This window comes from Sceloporus undulatus, chromosome 6, assembly GCF_019175285.1.
Source record: "Sceloporus undulatus isolate JIND9_A2432 ecotype Alabama chromosome 6, SceUnd_v1.1, whole genome shotgun sequence".
Lineage (NCBI taxonomy): Eukaryota > Metazoa > Chordata > Lepidosauria > Squamata > Phrynosomatidae > Sceloporus > Sceloporus undulatus.
In genome coordinates, this window is record NC_056527.1 from 74,080,663 (window position 1) to 74,103,154 (window position 22,492).

Consider the following 22,492-nt stretch of genomic DNA (forward strand, 5'->3'; position numbering starts at 1 on the left):
TGTTTATAATTTGAGTGCATTTCTATGCCCCTTTTTATTAAAAAAAACTCAATTGTTTCTAACAAAAGTAAATGCAATAAAAATAAGAGCAAAAAAGAATAAAATAATAAGACAATAAAGCATGCATTACAACAGTTCATTAAAGAACTTGGTTAACTGATAGCGTTAACAATTAAGAAAATAATCAGGAAAATATCTGGGGAAGAGTGGGTCATCTGTTCACAGTAGAAACAACCAACACTAAAAAAATTATAATTATTTACAAAAAATAACTGGAAACTGCATTGAAAATCATTCAGTCTCCAGTCCAGTGAAACATAAGCAGGTGTGCATAGGTTTTAGTATCCGTTGATGAAGAAGTCAGTTAAAAATACACAGTTAAACAATTATACAGTTAAAAGTAAAATAAATGGGTGCATGGTGCATTTGAATATGTGTGTGCGCGCGCACCTTCAAGTTGACTTATCACAACCCCATGAATTTCATAATGTCTTCTTATGCAAGGGATTCTCAGAAGTAGTTTTGCTAGTTCCTTCCTTTGAACTACTGAACCTGGTATTCATTGGCGGTTTCCCATCCGAGTACTAACAAGGGCTTACCCTGCTTAGCTGCCAAGATCAGCTGGGATCTGATTCCTTTAGATATTTAGGCCCCTGAAAGTAAAATACTGTTTTTCATACTGTGTTGATATTTAGTGGACCTTGTTGAACATCTGCTGTTTTTTAAACAAGGAACAAGCAAATGGTGGTTCTCTTAATCAACCCAAGGAAAAAGAGAATGGAATTTTGTCTTATCTATAGCTTACCTTTATTGGGAGAAAAGATGGCATAGGAATTGTTGTGGTTGACCCATGCCAACGAAGTTTTCAATATTTGCTATGAAGCAGTTTTTCTTCACTTCTTTCAGATGAATATTCCTGCTAAACTGTTCAAACAATTGGAAAACCACAACATTTAGGACTGGGAAGGATTCCTCTTACTGGACATTCAGAAATGAGCCTTTGCCTTAACCTGTGTAGTTTTCTCATGCATGTAGTTTAGTCTTAATGTAGAGCAGGGTGGGGCAAATGAGACCCTGGGGCCAAATGAACTCCCAAGCTGCTTTTGAAGTGCATGCCCCCTCCAGACACCCTTGACTGCCTTTTTTTAAAAACCCAAAATAAGGATGACAGTATTGCTTCTAGAAGCACCCTACCACCACCATTTAAAACAGTTTAAAACTGTTTTTCAAAAGCAGAGGTGGATCTTAGTTTTTGGTACTTTGAACAGTCTGTGCAGTTCCCAAAAGAGGGTCCCAAGGCAGAAAATCAGTCTCCAGGCCCACAGTAGTTCCCTGACCTAGAATTAAGGCAGCTGGAATGTCTTGGTGGCCACAGCTGTATTATGACAAATGGTGTTTATTTCACCACTTAATGGTTCTGACAAGCTAAATTGGCTTCAGCACTGACCTAAGAAAAAGTGTCTATAAGGTATGTTTGTATATGCAAATATTATTGCAGGTGTGGGCAACTGCAGGGAGAAGGAGAGCTGCACTGGCACCCCATGGTACCTTGGGGAGGCACACACACCACTCTCTGCCCAACCCCATTTTATTTATTTAAATATTCTCCCTATGGTCACTATTTAAATTTAAAAATAAACCTCACTTGTTCACTGATTAGCAGTTCCTTCCTTCTGGCCATCATATTTCTCTTCCCCCTTCCTTGTAAGCCTAGGAGCTCTCTGTGCCTGCATCTGTGGAGAGACAAACTGAGTGAACTCATTCAGTTGCTCACACTTGCCACCAGAAAGAAGCTATTCAAACTAGCTGCTAATTCTCTTGTATCACGCTAGCAGCTTCCTGACTGGCTCTTGAGAGTACAGACTGTGGAACTGAATTGGAAACCAAAGAAATGGCTACTGCTTTGACATAGGTTAGCCTGTTCTCTTTCCAAACAGACTGGTGCTAAAGGTCCATAGAGCAAATTATCTTCTTGAAGCCTTGTTTGTTTTTTCATCTTTAGACTCGGCAGCAACACCACTGGGAATAATTGATGCTGCTGCCACACTGCAAAGATAATCAAGTTTGACACTACTTTAACTGCCATAGTTCAGTGCTGTGGAATTCTAGCAAGTGTAGTTTTTGTCAGAGAGCCCTGGGGCAACAACAAAGTACAGTTCCCAGAATTCCATAGCATTGAGCTATGGCAGTTAAAGTGTGTCAACCTACATTATTTCTGCATTCATCCTGAGTAAATGAGGCAGAAGAATGTTTATTTCACTATACCATGGACACAGAAGATGGCCATGATCTAACAGTGATCTAATAGTTTCTTGCATACTAAGGCCTGTTACAGACTGCCAAAATAAAGCTGCTTCGGGTCTCTTTGGAGGTATGCTATTTAAATGATGCATGGGTCCTAAGAGTCCGGAGGTTGCGCCAAAGCCACACTCCATTCCTAAGCACCGGAGTGCAGCTTTGGTGCAGCTTCCGGATTCTTAGGATGCATGCATCATTTAAACAGCATACCTCCAAAAAGACTCGAAGCAGCTTTATTTTGGCAGTCTGTAACAGGCCACTGTTTAATATGAAAAAAATGAGTTTTTTCCTTAGGGGGAAAGGGCTTTTAAAAGAGATCCTAATATATTGTCTCACACTTCTTCAATTTTGTTTTCAGGCTTTCCTCGCACAGTGTGATACAGTGGAAGGAAGTATTGGTCAAGAAATGGATAAACTACAGTCAAAGAACATGGCCCTGGCAGAATGAGGCATTTTTAATTAACTAGGAGAAATAATTGCTCTGTGAGCAAGAAGACTTTGCTCTTGATTTTGGAGCACCTGTTTAGTGTTCGGAATTTTATTTTAAACTGAGTCTGGTAAGGCTGTTGCATGTCAGCCATTGCTTGCTGATTGTCATGTGTTCTGCTTAAAGGCCTCATTTTGAAAAAATAATCCTGCAATTTGAATATAGTCAAGAATGTTTGTGTGATCATAAATGTTTCGATTAACTAAATGTTGCTTTTCTTTATATACCATTAAGAGCAGTAATCAATATTGATGTTGTGAGGTACTTGTATGCCTTCTGGATCATATTTTCAGAATGCTTAAAGGAATGTACTGAAAGCTACTTTTAACTACTTGGCTGAATATCAGTAGGCTCTTTGATAATCATTATATTATTGTGATCTTTGTATAAAAATTCAGTGTTCTTGGGAGGGCAAAGGCACTACAATAATCCCTTGTATCTAACTTCCTATTTCTTCTGGTGGGGAAAAATCCTTCCTGTTACTTGTCCTGTCTTAAGGAAGAATGCAGGGGTTTGTGAGTTCTGAACCTGCTACAGGCTTTCTGGCCTCAATTTGTTCTTCCTGCTTTTCTTTTCAGTCCCTTCTTTCCTTACACTACAGTGTGGGAAGGAGGAATATACTGTGAAGATGTGTTACCAAGCTACTCAACCCAAGCATTTGGCTGATAAAGGCCTGTTACAGACTGCCAAAATAAAACTGCTTCGGGTCTCTTTGGAGGTATGCTATTTTAATGATGCATGGGTCCTAAGAGTCCGGAGTTTGCACCAAAGCCATACTCCATTCCTAAGCACCGGAGTGCAGCTTTTGGTGTAGCTTCCAGATTCTTAGGATGCATGCATCATTTAAATAGCATACCTCCAAAGAGACCCGAAGCAGCTTTATTTTGGCAGTCTGTAACAGGCCATAGATGGAATCATGTCATTATGTTTGGGCACTAAGGAGACTGCCAAATGGTCCAGTGATTTGCCCATTAAATGACTCTGTTCTGTCCTTTCCAGAATATTCTTCTCTGTCCACTCCTGCATAGAAAAAAAGCAAATGGATTGAAGCCAAATCCTAAGAAAAGATTGTGACTCATGTATTACCAGAGTGCTTCTGTGATCTTGCAAGTGTATTCATTGAGCACTTTGATGCCAAGACTATGTTCAGCATATGTTCCCATCTAGCATAATGGTAAGCAAAAATAGCACCAACTGTTGAGACTGATTCCACCCTTTCAGCCTTCCACATGAGAAATTTCAGTATCCAGAGCTCTACACCTGCATGTGATAAAAAAAAGTCTGACTCGAATGGTTCACTGTCATTGGGAATAAAATGGGTACAAAAGCCAAATGGCAGACAATCTATTCTCTGTCTTAAACAATCCAAGTCCACATCTTCAAGCACAAGCAGAAAGTTTATAGACTTACTATTCAAATGCACATGAAGGAGATGTGATTTTTGCTTGCTTTGGGCACAAGACTGAGCTAAGATAATATCATTAACACGGAATGCCTTTCATTCAGTCCAAATGAAGTTCTGAGGGTACCATCACAACTAAGAAGAAGCATATTTTTCCACCTGGTTCTCTTCCATCCTTCTAAGGAAATGATGAACCTTTCTTCACAGTTGAATTGGGTGTTGAATTGTTTCTTGGTCAAGGAGAAGGAGTTCCCTGGAAGAAGATGCTTACGTCATAACACGTTATCTAAAATACAGACCTAGAAATCCTGCTGGAAAACTTGTCTGTCGGTTTAGATGGAAGAGTATTCAGGATTCCACCCACTATTTCTTGATTTTTCTGTAGGTATGTGTGTTGCAGAGCTTACATTTTAACACTTTGAAAAGTTAAAACAACTTGAGGTAGCATTCTGCGCAGGTAGTCTGGGACCTCTTCATCTTTCCAGAAGGAGTTGGATAGCACTTTATCTGCTTCCTATGATTTCTTTTGTCTCAGCTAATGCAATAAGGATTCTTCAGTAGGTAGTCCAGCAGATGGACTACTTTTAGCAAATATGGAAAGTTCTTTCCTCAAAAGAAAATCAAGTAGTTCAGAGGTGGGCTGAAGTAAGATTGAGGTGTACTGATAGTAAGTGACAGTCTGCATGGTGTATGAGTTTTGGACTATGACTCTGGAGGCTAGGATTCAAAATACTGCTCAGCCCTGGAAACACACTGGGTGAACTTGAACTTTCATCAGATGACTTTGGGGACTTTCCTGTAAATCTGTGGTCTGCCTTCCACTGTATCACACTTCCCTTTAATGTTCTTACTCTTCAGTGGTACAGATGACATATTAGTCCAGTCTAGTTTCAATCTGGAGAATTGTAACACCATCTTCCTTTTTACTATTTCTTTTGCCCCTTTTCATCCTCTCTTGCATAACTATTTTGTGCATTGTTATATCATGTTTATGATAGCATTCCATTGGCTTATGCATCAGCTCCCCTCCCCCTCCCCCAAGAATATTGGTTCAATATGCTTGGTCCAGCTACATCAAACTTCTTACTAGGAAAGGTTTGCTGTTCATCCAAAACCAGTTCTGGGTAAAATCATTCTCAGGATGGCAGGTGGAGCAATCCACCATGTAGCAATAGCATTTCCTAAGCATTTTACAGTATGTAAGCTAACTGCCCACGACAAGCTGGGTACTCATTTTACCAACCTATGGATGGAAGGCTGAATGGACCTTGGAGGTTCTGGGATCGAACTCTGAACCTTGTGGATGCAGTACAGGCATTTAACACTTATGGGTTTATCCCCGCATGCCAAACCGACTAAGGCAGGAGTCAAAGTTAATTTTCATTTTTACCGTTACTACTCCCACTTCTCCCTCAGTTTTTGTTTTCTTGCCCAGCCAACCTGACGTATTTTGCCCCTCTCTAGTAAAACCGGAGCAGTAATTAGAATCAGGATGAAAGAGGGACAAGGAAAGAAAGGAAATATCTTAGAAGGAAAACTTAAAAACAACAGTGATTAAATTGGATAGCAAAGGTGAGAGAGGGAAATACTGAGAAATGATTCCCAATGACTGCTGCCCAACATGTCTTAAGAGCAAAAGAAAGAAAATTTACAAAAAATATTTCAAACCTCTAGTGAGAATGAATTAGATGGAAGGAGAAAAGACAGAAAGAGCAAAAAAACCTCATAACAGCAAGACTAGAATTTACATACCAGAGATGCAAGAAAAAGGTTTAAGGAACTGCCAACCTCAAATGGAGCACAACCATTAGCAGGCAGACAGAGGCAATTCCCAACAACTAGTGGAGAAGGAACAACAAGGAGAAGTCACATTCGTTCAGAAACTGATGACAGATTTAATATAAAATATAATATAATTTAATTCATACCGATCACAAAAACTATTGCCTGAATTTAAAACAATTAAAAATGCACCGAGGAATTAATTAAATAATATATTAAGAATTAATATTATACAACAAGATTGTTAAGGGGAAAATGAGATTACTTTATCAAACTTAATAAATTTAATTAATGGTGCACCAAATAAAACACAACACACAGAACTAGATACATAACAAAGCTATAAGTTAAAAGAGAACAATAAGGGGAAAAGAAGAGGTGTTCAAAAGACAAGACAGGGAGCTTACAGAAGAAGTTAATGAGAATTTTAAAACTGCAATACCAAGAAGGTGTTAAAGGAAAGGGAAATACATGGATGAGATGGAAATAGAGGAAGGCCATGAAGAATGGGATCAGGATTTAATGGAGAAATATGCTGATATTACAGAATGTTTCTTCAGATGAGGATAATGATAAAGAACTAAATACAGTGGTACCTCGGGATACGAAATACCCAGGTTACGAAATTTTCGGGATACGAAAAAATCCCATTGGAAAACATTGTTCCGGGTTACGAATGTTTTTTCGGGTTACGAAAAAACTTTTGGTGCTTTTCGGCGCTATTTTACACGGAATCGCAGCTTTTCCCCATTAGCGCCTATGGCATTTCGGCTTACGAAGGCTTTTCGGGTTACGAAAGCGGCCGCGGAACGAATTACTTTCGTAACCTGAGGCACCACTGTATGGAAAGGATGCTGCAAATATATCTCCATGTACCAATGGCAGAAGTGGACAAGAGCTTAGCTTCGTCAAGTTTGAATTCCAGGGAGAACACTATCAGTTCAAGGTTCTTCCATTTGGCCTGTCCTCAGCACCAAGAGTCTTCACAAAAGTACTGATTCCATTGATAGCTTACTTGAGGCAAAAAAGAGCCCAGGTTTATCCTTATCTTGGTGACAGATTGCACCAGGACAGATCAGGAACCGGACACCATGTGTTGGATTAAAAGACGGCTACAACATTAATGTTTATACAGGGGTCACACATCAATCATAATTGGGTCATAAATCACAATGTAGTCATAAAGCATACAATAAACTAATCATGATTGGGTCATAAATTAAATTACAAGCATAATCATAGCAATCATAAATTAATTTTAAGAAGGTGCATGAACCAGTCACAGTAGTAATAAATTACTCGTAATCCCATCGTAAATCAACCTTCTTCCCTCATAAATCAACCACTGTCATGATAATTTGCTGAATACAGCTAAACTGAATGTCAATTCAGGTGTAGGGAAGACAGAGTTCACCATCCCACCATGGCCCAGAATGCAAGTCAAAGGCTCCCACTATTCAAACCCTTTCCAAGATCACAGTTTGAGATTCATCTTGTGTCCAATGAGCTTGTCACCTTTCAGTAGCCCTAGTTGTGACAAGCCAACACATGCTGTGAGCTTATGATGCACATAAAAGGTAGGAAATTAACCTTTGCACAGGCAGCGCCTGCCAAGCGGCACCAGAATTATAAAGACAAGACACAACAACTAAGTGTCAGCCAAGATCAAATACACCATATATTTAAAGGAGTACATTATTCAACATATCCAGTACCCCCAGGCAGGGCAAAAAACCCCAAAAACCATGCTCCAATAGCAAGGGAAAATTCCCTCCTGTCCCTCAAATGCAACCAGTCAAAGCCTGAGGATATGGTAAAATGTAAACATGAAACATGGGTGGGTGGGATGAGTCGCATTGATGGCCTAGCTCCAACTAACCGGAGCCATGTGTGCTGGCCTATTTAAGGCCTTGAAGTCTTGCTCCAAATAGTGCAAGACTTCTCTGTGATATCGGGTGAGATTTTGCCTAGAACTCTGCCTAAATCTCGCAAGGGCCAGCTGTTCTCACAAGACATACCTCCACATCCTCCGAGCAGTCACTCGGAGGGCAAGCAGTAGCACATCAGTGCTGGTGTCAATACCAGTCTGGTGCAAACTGGACCCCTCTGTGAGGCACTGGGGTGGCTCTTAATGAAAGTGGATTCAAAGAGGAAGGTAATGACAGACCTAAACATACATTGCACACTTTGAGATTAATGCCTTTTAGAAGCGCTAATAAATACCGACAGTAGTTACATACATTTGTCCATGGAGAGAAAAAGGAAAATAAAATAGGAAATAGCACATTTAAGTGACTTCAGAAACGGCAGATTTAATGTGATTCGCCAAAGTGATGGTACAATTAATATTGGCAATTCAATTGGTGACATGGGGAAGATGTTTACAGAGACTATTACTCCAATAATAGAGAGATGTTGGAAGAAAACAGCATTGCAATCAAAATACCATTTCACGTGAGAAGGGAATTGAAATGCTGGCTGCTGGGCAGAAATCTGGACAAGGGACTACTTTTGAGGATTCACAATCAAATAAAGGTAGCAACAGATATGAGCTTGTCAGGATGGGGAGCGCACTGCAAGCACCTGTCTGCACAAGGCATTTGGACATCAAGAGACAAGAGGAACAACATAAATTTCTAGAGCTGAAGGCAGTAAGGTTGGCACAGATTCCTGTCTTAGTTGGGTTGGCACGCAGGGATAAACCCATATGCGGTGGATTGCTCCTTCTGCCATCCCAGAATGAATCTTCTTGGTAAGTATAACTTGTCATTCTTCACAGCCACCTTCACCTCCAAACAGAAGGACCCCTCGCAATAAGTCCAGTGTTTTGTCCCCAATTAAATTTTGCTTCTAGTAATGGCCATGTTAATAGTGGCCCCACTATGGGAAAAATAAAAGGGGCAATCTTTCAGTTAGAATTTACCAGGGTGCTTCAGATTTTTTTTTTTAACCTTTTAATTGTTTGGTTTGGGAGGGGGGAACTGTAATCAATATAAAAATGATGCTAGTTGAATATTCATTCACTATCATAGTAATTGGAACACATAGGCGTGCTACAAACGTGCACAAGGTACATGCTCCGCGCTTACTAGGGTTAGAAAGGGGCGTGCTAGGGTTAGGAAGTGTCTTACCTTCCTCACGGGCCTTGACCCTAGTATGTGTGGTATGACTAGTATGACTTGGGTATATATATTGTGCGACCTGGAAAGGCAGGAGCGATTTGCATGTGTATTGTTTTGTTTCTCTGAAAATGCCAGCCACAGATAGTGGCGAAACGTCAGGAAGAAACTCTTCTAGAACTTGGCCACATAGCCCCAAAAACCCACAAAAAAAAATATGGATGCCAGCCATGAAAGCCTTCAACGTCTCGCATAGTGCCCCAGTTGAGATTGGAACAAAGCCAGCATTAGAATTTCTGTCGAAGAGTATTTTGGATGATACAGTGAAGCAAATTGCTGAAAAAAATAAGAGGATACCTCGAAAATGCTATAATCTGATTACAGAATGAAAAAACCACAGAGCAGTATTAAAAATTCTGATGTAACTTTCAACTCTCAAGACTAATTTACAAGACATAAAGAACAAACTACATATCATCTCAGGGGATCTCAAAGGAGCCCCAAAAGCCCCCCAAATCCGCCCTGACTTACATCATTTTATATATAAAATGATGTATATAACAGAGATTGGATTTATGATAGGAATGATGTTTTCCCTGAATAGAACAATCGGCTAATGATTTCTCCCCACCTTAAGTATAATTCTACTGTTTCCCAGTAGATTGTTGTTATTATCAGTATTTTAACAGTTGATTTTAAAGTGTAATGTGTTTAACCCTGTTGTAAACTATCTTTAAATATAAAATCTTTTACCCATCCAATAACAAAGGAATGCTTTGAGTTGAAATCATTTACTAACTGCGGCCCGTTACAGACGGGCACAAAGTACACGTGGAGCGCGTACTAGGGTTAGAAAGGGGCGGTGCTTCTGCACTCCCTAACCCTAGTGTGCGATCTGCACGCACAAAATGGCGGCAGCCGTTCCACACGGCCGCCGCCATGAGGACGTCACGGCCGCACTGCCTCTATACGGGGCAGTGCAGACGTGACGTCCTTGCTCCGCGCCAGGGCGCCTAGTGCGCCCTTAGCGCAGAGCAGGAAGGAGCTCCGTTTCGGAGCTCCTTCCTGGTTTGGTCCGCTGGGCGCAGCCTTCAGACGGCTGCGCCCAGCGGACCAAAGGAGAAAGGGGCCAAGCAGCCTCTTTCTCCTCCTCCCCACCGCCGCGGGGTGTCCTTGGGGCTTGAAGCCCCAGGGACACCCCTTTTCATGCTGCGGGGAAGCGGCCTTTTGCCACTTCCCCGCATCCTGAAAAGCGGCGGGTTGGGGCCTCAGCGGCTGCTGCTCTGAACACTGAGGCCCCGATACAGCGGAGAAAGGGGCGGGTACAGCCCACCCCAAATGGGCGGTTTGTAACCCGCCTGCAATTCTCTAAATGTTATCTATGTGATTGTATGCCCCTGTCAGAAAATATATGTAGGTCAAACTACTAGACCATTTAGAACTAGAATTTCCGAACATAAAAGTACTATTCAGAATAAAAGTTTGGATACCACATTGGTTACACACTTTTCACAATTACATCATTCTCCTGATTCTTTAAAATTCTTTGTAATTGAGCAAGTCAAATTTGGTTCATTTTATAGTGGAAACAGACAAACTAAACTCTTACAAAGAGAGTCTTTTTGGATTCATAAGTTAACATCTAACACACCTAAGGGTTTAAATGAACGTCTAGATTTAAGTTTGTTCTTGTAAGGCTGCTGAAATTTAATCATTAGACAATATTACACATAAGGGTAAAGATGTGATTAATTAATATCAGTTCATTAATATGGGTTTGGAGGACAGGATGATAACTTAAGGTTAATTGTTGTTATTGTTATTTTTTGTTGGAAATGTACGGACAATATGTCATTACAGGTTGATATTTACTACAAATGCCATTGGATGTATATGAATAGTATTGTGATATAGTACATTCAGCCAAGTTTTCAGGCTTTCTTTGTGGGACTTGTAGGACTAAATAACCTAATGGATATACCTTTAAGAAATTACATGCTCTAGATAATCACCTGTAGCCTATTGTAGAGGCAAAGTATATTACAACATACACTCTCTGTAAATTCTTACTGAGCAATCCTCTTATCAGTCAAGCCAAACTGTTTGGAGACGTGGGTAAGCTAAAATACTGTTATCTTGATATTGTATACTATTATGTATCTTATTATCCCTATTAATTGCTGTACTAATTTCTGTTAACCTTGTATGTCTAGAAACATGACATAACTGGCAATGTTAGTCCGGCATAGAATGATTCAAGTTTGCTGATGAAGACCAACTAAGGGTCGAAACGGCCTCAAACCACTCCGGAGGTAGCCGTCCAGACAAAAATAATTTTCACCATTAAAAAGGTAGAATCAATGAAGGACTCTGCTACCTGTGAAGACCACATGCCATATTTTCATGCCTCGTTGCTGCAAGCACCAATGATGATTTTTTCAGTTTGATTGATGGGACTGGGTTGCTGCAGCTTTATTACATGGACTTGGATCATTAGAGACAATTACAAGGATACAGTACAGTGTTACATATGCATATACAGTTGCTCTAATGTGTGTTATGAAGAGACAATATTGTCAATACAAATGTATATGTTTTGGTAAATGAGACACGACTCTGTTGTAATTATCTAATCATCCATATACAATAATCGAGATTGGAACAAAGCCAGCATTAGAATTTCTGCCGAAGAGTATTTTGGATGATACAGTGAAGCAAATTGATGAAAAAAATAAGAGGATACCTCGAAAATGCTATAATCTGATTACAGAATGAAAAAACCAGAGAGCAATATTCAAAATTCTGATGTAACTTTCAACTCTCAAGACTAATTTACAAGACATAAAGAACAAACTACATATCATCTCTGGGGATCTCAAAGGAGCCCCAAAAGCCCCCCAAATCCGCCCTGACTTACATCATTATATATATAAAATGATGTATATAACAGAGATTGGATTTATGATAGGAATGATGTTTTCCCCGAATAGAACAATCGGCTAATGATTTCTCCCCACCTTAAGTATAATTCTACTGTTTCCCAGTAGATTGTTGTTATTATCAGTATTTTAATAGTTGATTTTAAAGTGTAATGTGTTTAACCCTTTTTTAAGGGGTTTTTTAAATATACAGTGGTACCTCGGGATACGAAATACCCAGGTTACGAAATTTTCGGGATACGAAAAAAGCCCATAGGGAATTATTGTTTCGGGTTACGAATGTTTTTTCGGGTTACGAAAAAACTTTTGGTGCTTTTTTCGGCTTTTTCGCACGGAATCGCGGCTTTTCCCCATTAGCGCCTATGGCAATTCGGCTTACGAAGGCTTTTCGGGTTACGAAAGCGGCCGCGTTACGAATTAATTTCGTAACCCGAGGCACCACTGTAGTATAGTACAGACTGTATTGACTGCCTTAAGTGATTGAAACTGGATTATTTCTGCAGTGTGGATGCAGCCACACATTATGCTCTTGAGCTTCAAACTGTGATTTTCACAGAACTGCTACTTTTTCACAGATCACTGCTGGAACTCTGACTGTTATAGCTATATAAACAATCAGTGTCTTAAAATGAATAAAACACAGAAATTTAGGAGTACTATTTGGAGTTTTTTTTTTTCTCCAAAAAGTGACAGTATTGCAGAATGCAATTTATGTAAAAACAAGCTATTTTTCAAGACATCTAATTCCAGCCTAAAGAAACATATGAAGAGCAAACATCCAACTGTTTGTATTGATGATATCTCTTCAAAAACTATTTTGAATTCTTCTGATATTATGGTAAGAAAAATTGATTTATGCATTGGCTTACTACTAAGGGCATAGCCAGGGAGGTCCAACGGGTCCGAACCCCTCAGTATTTGTCAATTATTTTTATATTATTTAAATAACATAAATACATATTTTAATATTACACAAATTAATTAACAAATAAAAATACAGTAGTGGCCACAGGTCACAGGAACCACTGAAATAACAGAAAATTACTGATTCAATCCTGGATCAGTAGCAACAGTATCGTAGTGTACAGATCACAGAAAATCACAGTTTTGAATCACAGATATTTTAAAACCACAGTAACAGTTTTCACTGATATCAGTAAATCACAGTTATTCCATTCTGCTGCCTTTTAATCATGTAAGCCACTTTGATTGCTCCTGTAGCAGAAAAGCAGGCCATAAATAAAAGTTTTGTTATTTATTATTATTTATTATTTTATTATTATTATTTAAAATTTTATTGTAAAATAAATGAAGATTAAATTATAAATTAAATGTATTGGTCCCTGATTGGCTACAGTTATCATTTATTGGCTATTTATTGCTCTTGTTTTTAAGTATGTTTTAATTGTAATTGGTTTAATTGTATTTTAAAGGGTGGGTGGGACAAGGGTTTATGTTATGGGCTGCCCCAAGTCTATTTCTTGGTGGAATTGGGGCTGCCTGCCATATGGCAAGGGGGGGGGGGGCTCCCTTTTCTTTAGTTCTATTTTGGCAAGGTAAACGGGGAGGACTATGGATCTGAACAGTCACTAGAATAGGCTGTCCCATCCTCCCAGATGACCCATTAAAGGACATGAGCTCCTGAGCATCTGGGTCCCCATTTTCTCCACTGCTGCTGCATTGCTCTGGAGGATGCAGCTTTGCCTTCTCCATCCCACTGGTTTTCACCAGCCCCAATTTCTTGGTGTGGGTCTTCTTCGTCTTTGCATAGCGGTCCAGGTTCATATGTATCCACCTTTCCTCCGTAGTCATCTGAGCAAAGACAAGGAGGAGAGCACCTTGCTGGTGGTGAGGGTGGGAACAATGCAGCCGGCAGCTGCCACACAGATGAGACATGGAACACTCCGACCTCAGCTCCTGATGACCCATCTCCAACTTTGGCATCCAACTGGGAGAGAGCACTTTCCCCATTTGCTCCACATTTGTGAGTGCAAGAAATGATTTCTTCAGCTTCTCGCAGGGCAGAGTTTCGGGAGAACCCTTGAAGCCTGGATGATGCTTCCTGCCCACCGGGATATGTTGGGATTTATAGTGAACACCAGAGGTCCCACCTCTTGGTCCCTTGATCTGTTGGTAGAAGCCCCTTGAGCCAGGAAGAAGGCATCCTGGACTTTGGTCCCCATTGGAGAAGGTTGTGCCATCCATTTGTCCAGGTTACAAGGGACCTTGGGGTCCATGTCATATAGGACGCTCCTCCCTGCGCACCTGCTGCTATATCGTTGCGGTGGGTGCTTCTTCACTTCATTCTCCTGCCTCGCCTCCACCAGTCTCCATTCCTGGTCATGGCCTTTCTTCAGTTTTATGAGGAAGTGCAAATACATATGCAGCTGCTCACTGCAGTTGATAACACGTGGGTAGACACATAGCAGAGGACCTCGCAGTGAAAGAGGGTAACCAAATCTGCAGCTGCCGCATGAGTGGTACACGGGGTATTGTGCCTTCAGTAGCTGATCAAACATCTCCAGATTTTGCATAGTATGCAGCTGTAGGTCTTTCACCATTCGATTCAGGCTTATTGAGAAGATGCAGGATTGTCCCAGATGCTGGAGGGAAAGAATACCAGGAGTTCCTGCATGCCAGTGAATGGCTCTACCATGCTTCCTTTTTGAATGTCACCTTGCAGTGGCTGCAGCACCTGGGAGTAAGGAACTTGTCCACTGGGAAGGGGAGCTGCTGGTGTCTCTGTCTCCTGCATTAGGACCTTGCAATCCTCTGTTCTTCCCTTTGGTGTGTCTAGGATGGCAATTCTCTCACTAGGACCAATTACAGGAACAGGCTGGGGAAGTTCATTTTCAGATATGTGAGGTTTATAATCGGTGGATCCTTTGCCTCAGCCATGGCAGGTGATAAGGAGTAAAGAGAACACATCCAGGCTGTTGGGAGGAGACAGGGAATCAGTAGAAGTCCCTTGAGTTTTAGCAGCTGGTAGAGAATGAGCAATAGGCACTGAGGCTGTGGATGGCGAGGAGCTAGCTGTAGCTAGCTGTGGGTTTTGTCAGAGAGAAAGCGGAAGGCACCAGGGTTGTAAGAGGTGGCAGGGTGCGATCAGAAGGCCCCTGACACTTTGGATGAGTCCTGAGAGAACCTGAGGAGAGAGACAAGCACATATATATTGGTGGATTCCTTAACTAGGAGGAGACAGCATACCTATACAGAACATTTGTTTTTGTATGACAGATCCCATAATTCCCCCTCCACTGGGACTATGAACATGCTTACTAATGGAGTATCTGAGTATTAGTTCAAAATGTAACTTTTCCAAGTATTGTGCTACAGCAGTGCTGTAATGGATGCAGGGTGAGCTCCCAGTTGAGAGGCAATTGGATGAGCAGGAGTGTTTAGGTAGAGTTTAGAAAGTTGTGCTTTTAGAAAGCATATCATTCTTGCTACTCATTGCTATGTCTGAGAATTAACTGATTGTATTGTTTGTTGCAAAATGTATTTCATTGCTTAAAACGACCCCTTGGGATTCATAGGAGAAAGAGATGAAATGTGAATAATCCCTGAAAACTGCTCTTTAATAGGAACCTGAATTCTTGAAAATGGCCTTAAAAGGTAATTTGAAAAGTAACTGAAATGTAACTTAAATGCCATACAGCAAGAATGTGCTATTACTTTTGAAATGTTACTGTATTACATTTGCATTACGCAAAAGGTAACTGGCTAGTGCTACCAATTTCATGTAGAGTTTTCATATATCATATCTAGCATCAGACATGCTTTTAAGAGTTCCTGATGAGCTAAGTAAGCTGTCCCAATGTGGGAGTCCTAGACAGTACTAAAAGAAATACTGAATGAGCTTGCACTCCAATCTCTGGGCTCTTTTGCATGTCCTCTCACATTGGAAACTGAGTCCCACTGCAAAAACAGTTAAAGACCATCATGCACCTCACTCCAAGCTGTGTTCTTACTATCTCGCGGTTGTCCCAGATCCAGTCACTCTTTCCGTTATTACAAAGTTAAAGGCATGAGCCAATTCGGCCCCTTTTGTCAATTCCCAAACCATCAAATACCCCTTGAGGCTATTAGAGGAGATACAAATATTAGCCCCAACTCTAGCCCCACATGTGTAGAGAGGCTCCTTCTCACTCACTCTGTCACCTTGTTACACTATCTGAGCCACTCTCCGTTTTCCATGAGCCTATCTTCAGGAACGATAATCATCGCTTCTCTAATTCCTGTTATCTCTCACTATCCAGTCTCCCCTTGTCCCCCATGTCAGCCTCGTATGGTTGCTAAGTTTGCTCACAGCTCTGGAACTTGGCTTTGGGCACAAGGCTCAGCAATTCCCATGAGTTGCCATCTTGACCTTCCTCAGGAGTACTCCTCGATTTCTGGTTCTCAGACTGAGCTTCCATCCTTCCAGCATGGCTGGCGATGATTCTGGTGTCACCCTCAGCAAGGGAAAAACCTTCCTCCAGCAAGCTTGACGTATGATCAACCGAAAGGGATGCAGACCGAGTGCTATCCAGGGAGGAGAGGGATGTTGGGGAAATGCTAGAGAGGCTGGGGGTGGAGAAAGACAAAAGAAAGAAGGAGAATTTTGGCGCGGCACTAAAAGAGAGACAAAATGAAAAAGAAAAGAAAAGCAGAGCTATTCTTTCCAAAAAGAGAGAGCCTAAAAAAGGCTGAGGACATCTGGCTAAGAAAAGGTGGAACACATGTGATGGGTGACAAAGGGCTTACAAGTCACCTGTGTCCTCCAGCCGTTTTTCTGGCCCTTGGATTTGCCGTGAGGGAATGGTCTGGTGGCAAAACAAACGACATTTTCTTCTGGAAAGCAGTGAGGCTTGTGGGCCACATGTGGCCAGAGAGCAGAACCTTTCATTAATTATTTAATTAACTTTGATGATCCCTTTTGGGCCACCAAGCCTGCTCAACCAACCCAAGGCAAACAACAAAAAAATCCACAGATTTTGGGGTGATTGTTTTTTGTCCCCAAAGTAGCCAGATTGGCCTCCAGAAACCCCCAAATCCTCTCTAACCCAAGCAAACATTTAGGTGAAAACTGGCTAAAAGAATACCAAGAATGATGTCATTTCCATTATCCCTGAATGTGATGGTGTACTCTGTGGCTTCCTCAGAGTTGCCCTGCTCTAAAACCAGGCGCACAGGGAGTGTGAACGTTGCTCATTGTCAAGATACTAGCATTTTGATACCACTTTGTCTTCACAGCTGCAGCTTGCAGAATCTGGAATGGCAGAGGCAACAGAGGTTTCTGGTAGGCAATTGGAAATGCCTCCCACTGAATCACAAATCCCAGGATGGAGCTGTGATGTGATACTTTTGTGTCTCAATGGGGCCCCAGGAATTGTTTGGATTTTCCCATCGAGTCCTCTTTCTTACCGGGCACAGTATAGCCAGTCGATTCATGAAAATGAAGAGAAGAAGCATGAATGCTAAGAGCTCCATGGTCCAATCGCTCCAAGTTTTGCTTCATAACATGATCTTCAGCCAAAGCAACTGACAAACTGCCAATGGCCCCTAGAGTCACTTCCACATCACAAAGCATTTAGATTGTTGCTTTGGGGAAGATTCCTTAAGCTCTGGCACTGGAGCCACAAGTAAACAAGCCTGTCCTTATTGTGCTTGAGAGGGTGGGGGTGACTTATGAGAGACCCCTACCCAAAACCCCTTCTTGGTGGGCCCTTCCTTCTCACGGCCACCTTCCCGTTCAATGCTAAATGAGGTTGTGCCCCAGAGGAACCAGTTCTCAGGACTTTATGTCTAACTGAAGTACCCTGAGCCTAAGAGGCCACAGGAAATGCATTTTAAAACTTTCGTTTGATTAATAATGAAATTATAAAGCATAATAAAATTGTTTCTTTATTTATTCCAATTCATACCGTGGGCAAGCTACACTCTCTCAGCCTCAGGGGAAGGCAATGGCAAACCTCTGAACAAATCTTGCCAAGAAAACCCCATGATAGGTTTCTTAGGGCCACCGTAAGTCAGAAACGACTTGAAATCAAACAAAGCATATATATATGCGCAGAGAAGATACTGTACTCTACATGCTATTCTACCTTTTGCCTCTCTGTGTGGTAAAACTGTTTCTCTTTTTCCTCCATGTCGAAGGCATGTCAAAGATGCTGTAAGCTATATTTCAAAAGAATAAACTGTAAGCTATATTTGAAAGGAAAAAACTGGCAAAACCACCTCTGAGTAATTCTTGCCCAAGAACATCTTCCAAAATTTGTGAAGTTATCTTAAACCAATATGCACCTTGATGGCACCCACCCAGGAAAAAACACACAGCAAGGTAGGTGTCCATTTTAAGCTGGATCCTCATTTAAAAACATAGAAAAAATTAAATATTAAATTAGAAGTAAACGATTCACATTATTAGCATATATTAGAATTAGGGAAGTTTGACAGCACTTTAACTGCCATGGCTCAATGCTAAGGACTTCTGGGAATTTTAGTTTTGTGAGACATTTAGCCTTCTCTGTCAGAGTGCTCTAATGCCACATCCAACTACAATTCCAAGAATTCCTTAGCACTGAGCCATGGTAGTCCAAGTGCTGTAACTGCATGAATTCTGCCCATTGGCCAGGTTTCCCTATGAATGATTTGTTGCTGGTTACCTGGTTATTGTCAGGATAAGTCCTCTAATCGTGACGTGTGAATATCTTTGCCGCGATTGCTCAATTTTCACAGGATTATGTCAGTTTAAACCCCCACTTTCCCCCAATTTTACCCATGTGATAAAATCCGGGGACGGTAAAGATAATCCCCTGTCCTTGCTTGTGTGCTCTTTTTTTTTTAATAACCATTTCCATCTTGACCCCACTCTGATTTGGACTGGCCACATATGTCCTGTTTTTTCATCTGTGAAATGTTGGAAGATATGGAATCCCTCGCGAACCAGCATGGTGTAGTGGATTGAGAGTTGGACTCCAAATCTGGAGACCAGAGTTTGAATCCCCCTGCTCACCGGCCAGTCATAGAAGCCCACTAGATGATCTTGGGCAATTCACATTCTTTTGGTCTCATAGGAAGGCAAGGGGAAAGCTCTGGACAAATCTTGCCAAGAAAACCCCATGATTCACCTTAAGGTTACCATAAATCAAAAATGATTTAAAGGCATACAGCAACAAAAGCAGCAACAACAAGAATAATGGAATCTATCACTAAAATACTTTACGTAATGCTTACGCAGATTCTCCTTTCTTATAATTTAAACCTATTGCATTGCTTCCGAGGGGCTATTCAGATGTGATTTTTTTAGTGTGATGATGCAAATAATAAAAATAATAATGTTTATTTATAGCCTGCTTTTCCAAAAGAGATCAAAGCGGGTTACAACAAGGATATAAAACATTATACAATTTGAACAACAGTATGTAAACATCATAAAAACATTCCAAAATTAAAAACACAATAAAACCACAGAGAATAAAAACCATGGCCAAAAGACAGAACTAGCAGGAAAGCAGCATATATGATGGGGAACAGATGTCAAGACACATGGGGGAAAGCCTGTTGGAAGAGATAGGTCTTAAGTCTCACTCTTGCATTCTGGTTTTGTTGTCCATGCCGTGGAACCCACCTCAACCTTAGAAAGAATTTCCTGACAGTAAGAGTTGTTCAAAAGTGGAGCACACTCCCTTGGACAGTGATGGAGTCTCCTTCTTTGAAGGTTTTTAAACTCAGGAGTGTATCGCACGGGAGAAATCCCATGCAAAAATATGTGTTTAAATTGGGAAAAACCTGCAAAAGTGGATTTGATTTTCACACGGTTATACTAAGGTTAACCCAAATGGAAAGTGGAAGGAAAGTAGACAAAAGCCACTCCTTTTCACTTTCGGAAAATCCTGACAGTAAAAAGGAGCAGCGTTTGTTTACTTTCTGTTCTGGTTAACCTTAGTTTAGCAACAAGGTGTATGAGAATCCACCCACTTGCGTGAGTTTTTTCCAGCTTTTAAATCCTGTTTTTGCATGGGATTTCCCCCATGCGATAAACTCCAGAGGCTGGATGGGCATCTGTCGAGGGTGCTTTGATTGTGTCTTCCTGCATGGCAGGGTGTGAGATTTGATGGTTCTTGAGGTCTTTTCCAACTCTATGATTCTATCAATGTGTATCTCTGAGAATTCGGTTGCTCACACATGCCAGCTCTCAAATAAAGATGGAGTCGATAATGCAACTCTATTTTATCCTGATTTATCCTGGGTCTATTCGCATCAGTTATTCACACAGACGACAGTACAGATCTTTTAGAAAAACTCAGAAAAATACCTAAAATTGATTATCCTTGGTTAAGTCCTTTTTTGGAAGCCCCACCCCAGACTTAATTGGATGCATTTGAAAGGCATGTGAACAACAGATTCAGCCCAGATTCTACCTGGATTATGTTCACTCTCTAAATAACCCTCTATTCTCTGGAGCTTATTCCATTTCCCACCTGATAGCCATTCCTATTTTTGAAGAGTAGTTTGTGACTCAATCCAGGAGGAAGCCTGTGGATGAAGCAAGGAAGGCTTCAGATAAGGGCTCATGGTGACATGTCTTATTGAGTGTATGTGGCAAATTGAAACTGTCGGTTGTGAGAAACTTTCCTGCAGCTTCCCATCTTTCTTCACAATGGACATGCAGAAGGAAAACCCGTTTTACAAGGGATGTGTCCCTCATCCACAGCCAGTTTCTCCTTCTTCAGGGAACATGAAGCTTTCAATACTTCCAGTTAACGATCTAGAGAATAGAGAATGGAGAAAGCAAGGAAAACACCAATAATCCTATATTTCCTGGATGTTAGCAAGTTATTGTAAGATTTATTCTAGAGTTTTTAGATAACTGTAAAGTACAGAGAAAGCCCAGTATTTGTAAACCTAGTTTTTAGATAACTATAAAGTACAGAGAAAGCCCAGCATTTGCAAATATAGTGATGAATACAGAATTTAATTTCCTTTCTGTAGCTTTGGGAGGAGCACTCCTCAGCCTAGGAAACTCATTTTCCATAACTTCCAATAGTCCATGGTTGAAAACATGTGGCCGAGCAGCATCAGAGTGTGGTCAAGATGGCAAAGATTGTCAATAAGGAAAACACACATACCCTAGGAGAGGCGGCAGCAGTTTGCTTTTGATTTGAGCCTATTGGGAAGAGCAGGATTCCTCCTCCTCCTTCTCCTCCTCCTCCTCTTTCACTCTTTGTGTGTCAATTCAGTACAAAGTACTTTTGAGCTTTGAACTCAGTTTGCAGCTATTGAAGTAAGTGGTGGACAAGTAGGAAAGTGGAAGGAGGAGAGAGAAACTGGGACTTTTGAAAAGAATGTTTTGAAAAGAGGATGATTGGGACAGTTGGAAGATATGGGAATCCTTCTCTAGATGATTTTCCAGGTCCCTTCCACTTGTATGATTCTTTGATTCTCTTCCTCCCATTTTTGTCCAGTACCGCTAAAACCACTCATTCCTCTTTGTTTTGAGGCCCAGGATACACTAGAAAAGTCGCATGGCTGTCAGGATACCGCCCAATCCCAAGAAGACAACGAAGAAGCACCATGGAAACTCCCATGAGGACCAAGCCCAGGAGAGCATCAGCAAAGCTGCTTCGAGTCACAGTGGAGGTATGGTGTTTCAATGATGCATGAATCCTAAGAGTCCAGAAGTTGCACCAAAGCCACGCTCCAGCCCTAAGGACTGGAGCATGACTTTGGTGTGGCTTCTGAACTCTTAGGACGCATGCATCATTGAAACACCATACCTCCACTGTGACTCGAAGCAGCTTTATTTTGGCTGTCTGTAACAGGCCTTAGTTTGGGAGGCTGTTAGATAGTTTGATGCGTGATGTGTGACTGCTGCAAAATCTCTTCACTGTTGTTTGTTGGCACCAAAAGCAATATAGCCTTAGGGTGTTCTGCCAACAAATATGGAAAACAAAATGATGGCCCTCAGATTGGATACAATATATGTTCCAACCCCCAAGAAATGGGACACCAAGAAAGCAGCAACTTTGGGACCATTGCATTAATCTCCCATGCAAGTAAACTGATGCCCAAAAACACAAGACTCACCAAATATGCAGCAAGAAATACCAAAAGCAAACATATATTGAATAACAGAGTGCAGTGATGTCATGGCAGTTGGCAACACCTGATGTGGGTGCCTGGAAAGAGATAGAGGGTTGTGGCAGGTATGAAAAACTAGTCAAGATCCTATAGTTTAAAGATATATAATTGAATACTAAAGTCAGGTTTGCCCATGCCGTTGTATTGCTGATATGTATGTATGGTTGTGAAAGTTGGACAGGGAAGAAAGATGACAGGAAAAAAATCAACTCGTTTGAAATGTTCTAGGGATACTGTGGATTGCTGCACTGTGGTGCCACCCAAAACTACCATTCCTGGAATTTCATAGCATGGAGCCATGGCAGTCAAAATGGTGTGAAACTGTATTATGTCTCCAGTG

The 22,492-nt window shown here is 41.1% G+C and overlaps 1 protein-coding gene across 1 annotated transcript in view; it reads left to right on the forward strand.

The window, feature by feature from the left end:
* BAG1 (BAG cochaperone 1) overlaps positions 1 to 3,102 on the forward strand; it is a 22,098-nt gene extending 18,996 nt beyond the window's left edge. Inside the window, exon 7 of the mRNA XM_042475575.1 lies at positions 2,657 to 3,102. Coding sequence (XP_042331509.1) covers positions 2,657 to 2,746 — 90 coding nt within the window. The 3' untranslated portion in view covers positions 2,747 to 3,102. The remainder of the gene's footprint in view (positions 1 to 2,656) is intronic.
* The last annotated feature ends 19,390 nt before the right edge of the window (positions 3,103 to 22,492 follow it).